At 41.3% G+C, this 12344-nt stretch overlaps 1 protein-coding gene across 49 annotated transcripts in view; it reads left to right on the forward strand.

Annotated features, from left to right (window-relative positions):
• LOC144694882 (calcium/calmodulin-dependent protein kinase type II subunit beta-like) overlaps positions 1 to 12344 on the forward strand; it is a 248380-nt gene that overhangs the window by 109250 nt on the left and 126786 nt on the right. For all 49 annotated transcript variants that reach the window (XM_078565546.1, XM_078565562.1, XM_078565579.1 and 46 more), the window contains exon 4: positions 11601 to 11655. In XM_078565546.1, coding sequence (XP_078421672.1) covers positions 11601 to 11655 — 55 coding nt within the window. The remainder of the gene's footprint in view (positions 1 to 11600; positions 11656 to 12344) is intronic.

Here is a 12344-nt window from a genome sequence, read left to right on the forward strand (position 1 = left end):
ACCTTCCCCTTAGTCTATTTTCCCAGCCCGCTTTAGACTACTCTTTCTTCTTACGTCTGTAGTTGCCCTTATTTAAGTTGAGGATGCTGTTTTGAGACCTGAGTTGCTCACCCTCAAACTGAAATTCTACCATGTTGTGATTGCTACCCCCACCCCCCCAGAGGATCCTTAACCACAATATCTCTTATTAACCCCATCTCATTACACATTATTAGATCTAAAATAGCTTGTTCCCGTGTAGGTTCTGCAACATATTGCTCTAAGAAACAATCCCTGATGCACTCTACAAATTCGTCTTCCATGTTACCCTTGCCAATCTGATTTGTCCAGTCAGTATGCGGATTAAAGTCACCCATGACAATTGTAGCATCCTTCTTAAATGCCTCTATTATTTCCCGATTTATACTTTGTCCTATAGTGAGGCAACTCTTCGGGGGCCACTCGTGACTTCTTCCCCTTGCCATTCCTTATTTCCACCCAAACTGATTCTACATGATGACCTATTGCATCTATATCACTACTCACTAGCTCACTGATACCTTCCTTTATTAAGAAAACTACCCCCACCTCCTTTTCCTTTTTGCCTTTTTTTTTGAAACGTCAAATACCGTTGAATATTGAGTTCCCAGCCTTGGCCACCCTGCAACCATGTCTTTGTAATAGCTATCAAGTTATACTCATTTATTTCTATTTGTGCCGTCAACTCATCTATCTTGTTACAAATGCTGCATGCATTCAGATAAAGAGCCTTAAGCTTTGACTTTTTACCATTATTATTCATTCTGGTTCTAATTTCTGCTGCACTCTTCTGCTTATATTTTCTGCCCCTTCCTGTCACACTTTTTGATTATCGTTCGCCTCTTCACTATCCTGCACCTCTGCTCTCTCATTTCTTTTTGATTTTTTAAACTTCCCTTCAATTGAACCCCACCCCCGCCTAATTTTTGAACCCTCCTTCCCCAGTACTGGTGCAGTGGCCTCATGAATCAGGACCCATTTCTCCCACACCAATCTTTGAGCCATTTATTTACCTCTCTAATCTTATTCACCCTATGCCAAATTGCACGTGGCTCAGGTAATAATCTGGAGATTATTACCTTTTGTGGTTCTGCTTTTCAATTTCGCCCTGAGCTGCTTGTAATCCCTCAGCTGAACCTTTCCTAGTCCTCCCTATGTCGTTGGTAACTACGTTGTCCACGACAACTGGATCCTTCCCCTCCCACTCCAAGTTCACCTCTAGCTCAGAAGAGATGTCCTTAACCATAGCACCAGGCAGGCAACACAGCCTTCGGGACTCTCTGTCTTTGCTGCAGAGAACAGTATCTATCCGCTAACTTGCTATCCCCTATTACTACTACATTTCTCTTTTCTCCCCCCATTTGAATGGTGCTCTGTACCATGGTGCTGTGGTCAGTTCACTCGTCCTCACTGTAGCCTGTGCCCTCGTTCACACCGGGAGCAAGAACTTCGTACCTATTGGACAAGGACGCTGGCTCAAGCTCCTCCAAAGCTAAATTCTGGATCCCTATTCTTGCCTCACTTGCAGTCACACCCTTCTGTCCCTGACCACAGTCCAAATTTGATGTAATTAATCTAGAGGGTGTGACTGTCTCCTGAAACACTGTGTCCAGGTAGCTCTCCCCCTCCCTTTTCATCTCCAGACTAAATATATAAATTATTGGTCATTTTCTATTTATCGATAAGCACTTTCTGGGGCTCCTTATCTTTTGCGTTAATTTGCCAGGTTATTTTAATTTTGGTATTATCATTTCTGTGCTCAAGTTTGACACTAGGATGAAGGTACGGGTGTTTGCCCCTCTCTGACACATTACCACAACACCACTGCCTCCCATCAATGTCACTTATATTCTGGAGGCTTAGACTGATGTTCTGGGGACAAAGGTTCAAATCTCACCATAGCAGCTTGTGGAATTTAAATTCACTGAATCATAAACGAATCGTCAAGGAAAACTGGTTTCAGTATAGTAACCATGAAACTATCATTGATTGTCTTAAAAACTCATCTTGTTCACTAATGTCCTTGAATGAAGGAAACCTGTCCTTGCCTAGTCTGGCCTATATGTGACTTCGGACCCACAGCCATGTGGTTGACTCTTAAATGCCCTCAAAAGGTAATTACGAATGGGCTACAAATGCTGACCTTTCCAGCCATGCAAGGATTAAAACAAATTGTTTGACATATTGTCTTACTGTCTTAATCTGTCGGATCTTCTGCCGATGTCACTCTTTCACTATCTTGAACAAGCATTTTGTATTTTCTCATTTTCCTCTTTCTTACCGCTCACTAACTCACTCCTCTCTTACTTCCTTTCTCTCTCTCCCCTGCCCCGCCCCGCAACACACACAAAATCTCTGTTTCTCATGCTTTGGCAGATGGAACCTTTCATCCTGCAATTCACTTGGTGCTGAAGTTAGAACTCCATATTTTAACCTCTCTTACTCAATTCTCTTTATGCCTGCGCTACAGAATTCTGTTAATACTTTATTCCTCCCTTCAAAACATCCCTAAAAAACGTGCTTTGGCATCGGTCATCTCCTTTGACCATGACCTTGCTGGTTTCTGATCCACCCTTCTGTGAAGTACCACGAGTTGTTTCACTCCTAAGTGGGCAATATTATTGTTATCAAACTGTTGCAGCAGCTACATTTTGGTGTATTTGGTGGTGGTTGGGAATAACCATTTTCGGTTAAGTTATGCCTATGCTAAAACCGTTATCTGTTACAAAACTTTTCACATTCAAGTCCTGTTTGAGAGACGTTATTTTTTTAGTGTGGATTCTCAAGAGCTGAGAGATATCTCACAGGTTCCCTATGCAGCGCATTAATTTTTATTTAAAAACGTTTGTTTTCTTTCCGACACGTGGTTCAGTTGCAAAGTTGCAAATTGTCACTAAATTCAGCTGTCCATGCTGTTGCGCCTTTCACTTTGTGGCGCTGAGCATTGCTAGGTGTTGTCGGGAAAGGATAACACATGGGAGATTGTTGGGTGCAATTGTTCCCTTGCAGGATGGCATGCTCAAATTGGCTTCAGATCACAGTGTGACTGAACAGTGAAACACGCCTTACCTCTAAGTGTTTACTCATTTGTCACGACATCCTGAAGTGTGAAGTTTAGTCTCTACAAGATAATTTTTTACCCATGCTGAAACAAAATGAATAGAGTTTACTCTTTAAATAATTTTTATTGGGTTTTTTTAATTGAAGAGGGTGTCTCATTGTCACCCCAGACTATCCCAAGTAAATTAAAATCCTCATTGTTGTTTTCAAATCCTTCCATGGCCTTGCCCTCTCCCTCTCTCTGTAACTGCCTCCAGTCTTAAAACAATTATTGAGACATCTGTGCTTCTCCAATTCTGGCCTCATGCACAAACCAGACTTACATCACTCCCCCGTTGGCAGCGGGCCTTCAGCTGCCTAGACCCTAAGCTTAAATTTCCTTCCTAAAATTCCCCACCTCTCTATCTCTCCTCCTGTAAGTCGCTACTTCAGAGTTACCTTTTTGACCAAACTTTTGGTCATCTGTTCTCATACCTGCTTACATAGCTTGGTGTCAAATTTTGTCTAATAACGCTCCAGTGAAGCACCTTGGCACTTGTCACTACATTGAAGATGCTATGTAAATACAAATATGATATCATAAATCCCACTGGTTATATATCTATTCAACTTGGAGCAAACACCAGCGAGCAGCAGGGTCACCCATAAGTAAATACCATCATTTTTGCCATATCATGGGTTATCAGAGCAATTCCACTGAATCTTTGGAGATCAGATTTCTATTCATACTTCTTCCCACTGTCTCTTTTCTTGTATTTGTTAAACCTTGTGGCAATGTACTCTTGGGACAATCACACTATCTTCAATTTGGTAATCAAGCAGCTTTAGGAGGATGATTCCCTGCCCAAACACAAGAGTGTACGGAGAGTCAATCATTAAGTGATTGAGGTAAACAATGTTTTTTCACATCTGGAGCCTTGAATTTAAATCCTGGCCACATGGTTAAGGTCGCCCATTTGGAGGATTCCAGCATGCTGCTGATACAGACCTCCCACCCCTGGTTAGACTGAGTTCTCATGAACTCTTCAGCATGGTTCCTTGATTGATTCTCAGGTGACTGTCAGGTAATTCTGACTCTCGAATGAAATGTGGGGCTACTTCTAATGAAATCGCCAGCCTGTTTTATCAGAATGAGATTACATCATTTGCTAGAATTAACACACAGGAAAACCTCCCTCCCTCCCTCTTTTAAGATATTGCTAAGGCTATGCTATTCGGAGGAAAGGCAAGCCTGTGATGTAATTTTGGGAATTTTCAATAGGTTTAATCAGTTCAGAATCTACTCAGAGAGTTATTTTCAGGGGGAGTTTAGATGACCAGCTTGACTCCTGTGGATATTGAAAGTTTGATGTATGACTTTATTTTACAATGACTGCAACTTTTTGTACAGACGTATAGCTTGTATGTGTGAGTCATCATGAACAGTGATGTAACATTGCAAAACGGGTCAACAAAATAACTTCTCTGAATTGTGTTATGATCCCAGTGGACACTCCTGGACAAGCCTGATCCCAGGGCGGAGCCCGGCTTGATAGATCCTAACTTTTATTTTTCATTTAGATACGTGAGGAGTAGCTACTGAACAGAGTCTCAGAAGTCAGCTGATGATCTTTTAACAAAATAATAAAGGATTTATTAAACAAGAAAAGATGAACTATATTACAAGACTCCTTCACCCACAACTATACCTCTACAAATATATACAGATTTGTAAAGATAACACAAATTACAAAAGCTATCTTATACTCTAATATTCACAGTAAGTACACAGTCCATGTAAACCAATAGGCGACCTGTGGTCAGACACACCACACTCTGAAACCAAGTGACAGATGCCACCCCAATCAGATGCTCTCATCAACTCCCCCAAGACGCTTGTCACACCGTGAGCTAACCTGTCCGTCTTTCACATGAGGGCTTCCAATCTCCACTCTCCAAGAACTCACTTTGGAATCATCTTCCAAACCAATGCTTTCTCTCAGAAGCCTTCTGCAAGGGTCCACCTCCAGGGTTTCAAACTGTCCTTCTGATGTTCCTCTCCCCTGGATGACCATGTGTATTCAAGCTTATTTCCATGCACACTCTCAAATGCTCAGCCATGCCAACTAACAGTACACCGCTGCTTCATTAGCCCATAGTAAAGAGTTACAGACCTTCATCTGTCTCTTTGGACCTTCCGACTTCTTTCAAGCTGGTTTTGCTTTAAATCTGCTTCCTGCAGCTTTTCTCTTTAGCTTGGAGCCTTCCTCTGCCCCTTATTCTTGACTTCACCCAGCAGGACCTTTTCCAGGTTCCTGTCCTTCCTTTGTCTAGAAGGTCTTTTTGAGACTTTCCCCTTAATTCCTGTAACCTGATTCTGCAGTTTCCTCTCCTGTCCAGCTTCTCATCAGTCTTGACTTCAACTTCAGTTTGGGAATTGCTACCTGCCCCATTGTCCAGTCTCTCTCTGGCAGCTATTGTCAACTGAACTCAAACTGCTTTCGACTGAACTCGAACTGCTGCTTTTCCCTCTGTCTGTGTGTGTTGTTGGGTCTCCCTCTGTAGACCTCTGTTGCTAGATAACAGCACAGTTTTTTCTACTCTTGTGTTTGCTTTAACTTTGTTTCAGGAGTCGTAAAACTCATTAGAAATGCAGGTATATAAACAGAGCTCTAGAACTGTCTGCATTCAAAAATGAAACAAGATACCAAGTTTCACCTTTTAATCCACGAATAGAGAAACATATCAATCAAACTTAAACTTAAAGATATACTTTATTCTTAACACACCCAAATGCATATACAACTTAATTAAACTATCTCTATTTCCTAAAAATTGTTTGTCATTAAACCTGGTTAGCATCAGATGGGAACTATCAGTTCTGAACCACTAGCTCTGACTGGTTTAATTCAACACTGCCACGTCATCAACCTCATATACGATGCATACAAATAATTGTCTTTACATTTTATGGCTTGAAAACTATACCAGACCTTTTGATTCCAAATTCTGGGACAAGAGACTCAGCTTTAAGGAATGGAATTTACAGAGGAACCTTTCAAACTAAGCCAGAGAAGATATTTCTTGGAGGTTACCACTTTTCTGCAACCTTGTAAACTTTGTGTTGATGCGGTACTGTTGTCCTTTTCAAAATCTGAAGAACGAGAGTGAGTGCTTCCAGGAGTCTTGTCAATATTTGCAGGTTCTTTGGTGGAAATGGAGGGGGAGTGAGCCTGTCATTCTTTGCCAGGGCTTGTCCACTGGCCAGTCCTCTCTTCTGCCACACACCACAATCACAAGGATTGCCAATTTTCAAGGAGATGACCACAAAGCCAGGAACTGGAGGAGTCTTCACTGAACTCAGATTTTCTGCCACACGTGTAAATTGAGCTCGCTCTTTCTCTCTCTCTCTCCTCCTGCCAATCATGTGTTCCAATAGAATTCCATAGAGTGGGTGTGATGTGATCAACTTATTTGCTCCTGGGGTAAGGTATCATCATGGTGTTGGCCTGATATATCATTAACTCCTGACAATCTGCTTGCTACCAGAAATCAGTGGTTTCATTTACATTCTTGTCATTTCCAAGGCATTTACAAGGCTAGGATGTGAATCCACAGATGGTACAGACATGCTTCTAAGATTCTCAAAATTGTTCCAATGCTGTGTGTCTGAGATGAATGTGCTGCGCAGTTTAGTAGTCTATCTTGGATACCTCTGCACCAGCAAAAATGACCACTATTCAGTAATCAAGCAACTTTTTATTACATGTAGTGACTATGTCCTATATATATATATATATATATATGTGTGTGTGGGGAGGGGATGGGGGTGGGGGGACCAGTGCACGCAGGTAAAGGATAAAGTTAAAGACAAATTGTGGTTTGCTAACTTGATATGAGTTTTTTGATTTAGTAACAGAGTGGAATGATGAGGGTAGTGCAGTTGCTGTTTCTGGATTTTGAAAAGGCTTTCAATTAAAATGTCACAACAGCAAATGGCAACCCACAGGATTAAAGGGACAGTGGAAGTGTGAATACAAAATGAGTTAAGATGTAGAAAGCAGAGAGTGGTGATAAATAGTTGTTTATCAGACTGGAGGAAACTAAACAGTCCATGTTCCTCAGGTGTTGGCATTGGAACTTGTACTCTTTCTGATATATATCAGTGACCTGGATAAAGGGGGTATAATTTTAACACTTGCAGATAATGCATAGGTTGGAAATACAGTAAAGCAGAACTTCAGGAGGGTAAGCAGAGACAGGTGGCATGGGCAGGCACGTGGCAGATGAAATTTAATGCAGAGAAGTGTAAAGCGATGCATATTAGGAGGTAGAAGGCGAATAGATATTTTAAACTAAATGGTACACTTTGACAAGGGTGGAGAGATTTTGGGGTTCATCTAAACAAATCTTTGAAGCTAGCAAGACAAGTTGATAGGCTGGTTTGAAAAAAGCGTTCTGGATCCTTGGTTTTATAAATAAATGGTTAGCAAGGATGCTGTACAACATCTTTACAAATCATCATTTTAGCCTCAGCTGGAGCTTTGTGCTAATTCTGGGCATTACAGTTGAGGGAGGACCTCAAAGGCTCAAGGAGGATGGGGAGATTTACTGGATTGGTAAAAGGGCTGATGGATGTAGAGAAGCTGGGCTTGTTTTTAGAACAGAAAAGGTTAAGGGAAGATTTATCAGAAGTGCGCAGAATCATGAAAGATTTCAATAGAGTAACTCTGTAGAAAGTATTTCTCCTGGTAGGAGAACCTTAAACCAGAGGACACAGATTCAAAGTAATTGGTAGAAGAGCCAGATTTGTTTTTTACGCAGCTAGTTATGATGTGGAATGCACTGCCTGGGTACTGAAAGAAGAATCAGCAGTAGCTTTGGAAGGGGAATGGGATACATATTTGGAAAGGAGAGATTTGCAGTACTGTAGGAAAGAGCAGAGAAGTGGGACAAATTGGATAGGTCTTGCAGAAACCCAGCACTAGCAAATTTGGATGGACCAAATAGCCTCACCTGTGCTTTAAGATGCCATAATTCTCTTTGGCTAAGATCTGGAACCATTATTTTTAAACCATCTTGCTGTCAGCCTTGGCGAATCGGCAAGTGTATTTGTAGGGTTGCTGCCGAGACCCCTGTTGTGCTCACGTCAGCTGCGGACAACGTAAAAGATTGTTCCACTTTATTCTGATGGGGAGGAGAAAGTGAGTTTCAAATTCCTCAACTTTTGCCTTGACAACGTGCTGGAGGGGCTGTGGCAGAAGACTCGGGTCAGAACCCTTGACTGCTTTGCAGCTTTTGATTAAGTCAAATTCTTTCTTAAACAAAAACTGAGGTGGTGTCATTTCTACCACTTCTTCTGTTGGGCTGGTGGGTGGAGGTGGGGTGTGTTTTATTTCTGCCCACCATATTGTGAAAGCCAGTGACTTCATTCTGCGACTCGTAGTCACCCCTCCCTTACCTCGATGGACAGGCACTAGACCTTTGATGATTTGTCATCACTTAGAGCATAAATTACATTTTATCCTAACAACAAAAAAAAACCTGTCTCATTCGCACAGTTATGAATGATAATTTGGTGCTAAATAGGGAATGTGAGATTGAAGAACTCAGCAACCTCAAGACAACTGCCAGTGCAGTTATTTATAAATGGTCACGGTTACACTTAGCTCAGGTGATACTAAATTGGCATTTACATCACTGCACTAAATCCTTATTCCTTTTGCGTTGCCGAGTCTGTTTACATTGAGTAGGCTGTCGTAGTTTCTGTTCCATTTCAGGACAGTAAAGTCTGGCTCTGGAATACTAATTCCCATCCTCCTCCCCTTCAGCGCAGCCATGCTGTGCTGTTAAATAATTTAAAACCACACTGCCAACAGATCTACACAAACTCTCATATTCTTTGTGAACCGATGTATGAAAATCCCGTGCTTTTGCCGAGTGGTCGTACCAAATGTTCCACAGGACCTTAATGGGTCATTAAGAGGTTCGATGGTGCACAAACTTCTGCTGGCCTTGGCCCATCTGAAGGTCAAATCTGAAGGCATTTTGACAATAACATGTGCATCATCCATTATCATTTCGGAAATGAGATGGTGTCCATGGAAACGAGGAAGGAATGGAGAATCTTAACTAGATTTTTTATTGCTTAGCTTTATGCTGATGTGCACATAGTGGAGAAGAAACACAAGCTTCTTTTGAAATGTGAACCATGCTTGTGTTAGTAGCCCTCCCGCTTTTGAGTTAGAAGGTTGTGGGTTCAAGTCTCACTCCAGACTCTTGAGAATAAAATCCACAGTGAAGTCTTTTCTGTAGTGGCACAGAGGGAATGCTGCACTGTTGGTAATGCCTTTTCTTGACTGAGCCATTGAATTGAGGCTTCATCTGCCCTCCAAGGTGGACATAAAGGATTTCATGGCATCGCTCAAAGAAGAGCTGGGGATTTTTCTCTGGCGTCCTCACCAATATTTCTCATTATGCAACACCACTAAAAATACACACTATGTTGCCCTTGCTGCTTGCGGGATTTTGCTGTGCACAAATTGGCTGCTGTACTTCCTTATTACGACAATGACTATACTTCAAAAAGTACTTCAGTGATTATCAAGCAATTTGGGATGTCCTGAGTGAGGACTAAATGCATCTTTCTTTCACACAATTCACAGATTGACACACAACATTTATGTGAAGATAATCAACTGGTTCTCGTGCAACATAATCCTGCAATGTAGTATGTTTATTAGTCGGAATACCGTTATTTCTCACACTGTCAGAGAGGCAACCAAAGCAGACGTGTTCTGGTTTGCATCACGAGTTCAAATACTGGAATCTGCTGTCCACAGAATCATACTGAGATAATGGTATAATTTCTTCTCACCCTTAATTTTTCCATGCAAATGCCCTCTTTGTTCAGTGGCAACTCCAGAGTCGAACAGTACAAATTTTGCAGTGGAGTTGGCGCCAATCTCTAATTTAACTTAGGAAATAGGAGCAGGAGTAAGCCATATGGCTCTCTGAGCTTGCTTTGCCATTCAATGAGATCATAGCTGAACTTCTATATCAATTCCACTTTCCTGCTATCCTCATATCCATTTATTCCCTTAGTGCCTAAAATCTATCAATCTTAGTCTTGAAAATACTCATGGATTGAACATCCACAGCTCTCTGGGATAGTTGCTTAATTAATAGTTCAGCTGCTTGGGCAATGGTGTCACTGGCTTTTTGAGCAGCAATATCTAAAGCTCAGTTGCTGTGCGCCTAGGTTCACTCAGGCCCAAGAAATCTTAATGAGAAAAAGAACAACATGTCAGAAAGGTGCAGCTGAAGTCACAGATTTGGTCAAAACTAGTGGTTTCTCATTGTCCATGTGCCCTTTGTTTGTTGGAGATTCCATGATATGAACATGTCCTATGCTACCCACTGTTGTTTGGAAGTTGGGTTAGTCAGTCCCAGGAATTGTACAGTCACTGGGAATGTAGTGTTGGTTACAGCATTCAGACAAGTTTGAAAACCATTGTTGGATTTTATCTCAAGGGGTTTAGAATTTAAAAGTGAATAAGTGATGCTTCATTTACATGGAGTCAGTAAGATCCCATCTGGAGCACTTCATCCATTTGGACGCCAAACCTAGTCAAATTAGTTGATCTTAGAAGGGGTATATTGCAGATTGACCAGAATTGCACCAGGGCTTAAAAAGTTAAATTATGAAACCAGGTTGCATAAACTTGATTTGTATTCCCTTGAGCTTAGATGGTTGAGGGGTGATCAAATCAAGGTGTGAAAAATGAAAGGTTTCAACCAGGGTGATACAAAGAAGCTATTTCCCTTGGTGAGGGAATCCAGACTGCTGAGAAGGTATTATCTTAAAATTAGAACTGAATTATTTAGGAATTAAATAAGGATGCACATTTCAAACACAAAGGTAGTGGAAATCTGGAATCCCCTCCTTCAAAAGACTGTGGATGCTGAAGGAATTGAAATCTTCAAAACTGAGATAGATACATCTTTGCTGGTCCAAGTATCAAGGGATATGACTCAATGACAGAGTAGCAGAGTTGAGATACAAAGCGGTCATGATTTACTAGAATGGGGAAGCAGGTTTGAGGGGCTGAATGGCCTACTGCTGGCCCTGTGTTCCTATTGCTTTAATTAAAAATTTAGAAAATATCATCCAATGGGGAAGGTGGCAGTGAAAAGTTTAGAAAATCTTACTCAATGAAGCAAGTGGTATCATCCCACTTATCAATTGGTCATGAATTTTGGTAGGTTACCGAGCTATGCATAGAGCACGTGAGAAACCAAATATTGAGTTTTCAAAGCCATACTGGGGAACTGACAGAACAATTAGTACGGGAAAAGGTCATCACATTTTCAGGGTCGTGATCACAAATGCGTCTCAATCTTGAATTTATTCTCATTGAGGATTTCCAAGAATCAACAGCTTTTTCCTTTAAGTGACAAAGCCTCAGTGTGTGTGTAAATTGTTTATAATTCGAATGTTTCAATTACCGAAACTTAACGGAAAATTACTTTATTTTTTTTAGTTCGTCTCCATGACAGCATATCAGAAGAAGGATTCCACTACCTCGTGTTTGACTTGTGAGTACTACTCTACAAAAGTAATGCACCTGCTCCATATTGGAAAAGACTTTAGTAATTGCAGCATCTTAGTAACAATACTGTTGCACTTGGGCTTTTGTCTATTTTATACAAGGAAGCTTGGAAAGGGACTAATTAGGAGACAGGGAACCTGCGATGGAGGAGTGTAGAAGCCTGAGAGGGGGCAATGGGAGACTGGGAACCTGAGAGGCAGGATGGGAGAATAGGAACCCAGGAGGGATGTGTGGGGGACTGGTAGCATGAACAGTTACTGTCTGCGTCACCTTTTTTTCAGGTTTTGGAGGAGAAATCATTACAGTGCACACTGCCTTCTAAACATGATCGTGCTTGACTGTGATAAATGACTTTAAAGCAATGGCTGATGTTCATGTCAAAGGTCTGTGTTCCCAGAAGAACTGGCGTATTCAGCCTTCCATAACTTAAAAACATGACACATGTGATCTGCTGCCCAGAATTTTGAGATGCAGCGCAGAAATGGAATCACTGTTGACATGTCAAGAGCCTTTGTCCAGTAACCTGTCATGCCCCAATATAGTTTTGTAACCTGTTGCACTCTTAAAAATGTATTTGAATGAAAAGAAAAGCCAGAAGACGAAGACTTGAGAATCTTCTGGTTGGTGAGGTTACCCAGATTTTGTGAGGGGGAGGAAATTTTCATTTTGGGAATT

This window comes from Cetorhinus maximus, chromosome 20 (assembly GCF_964194155.1).
Source record: "Cetorhinus maximus chromosome 20, sCetMax3.hap1.1, whole genome shotgun sequence".
In the NCBI taxonomy this organism is placed as follows: Eukaryota; Metazoa; Chordata; class Chondrichthyes; order Lamniformes; family Cetorhinidae; genus Cetorhinus; species Cetorhinus maximus.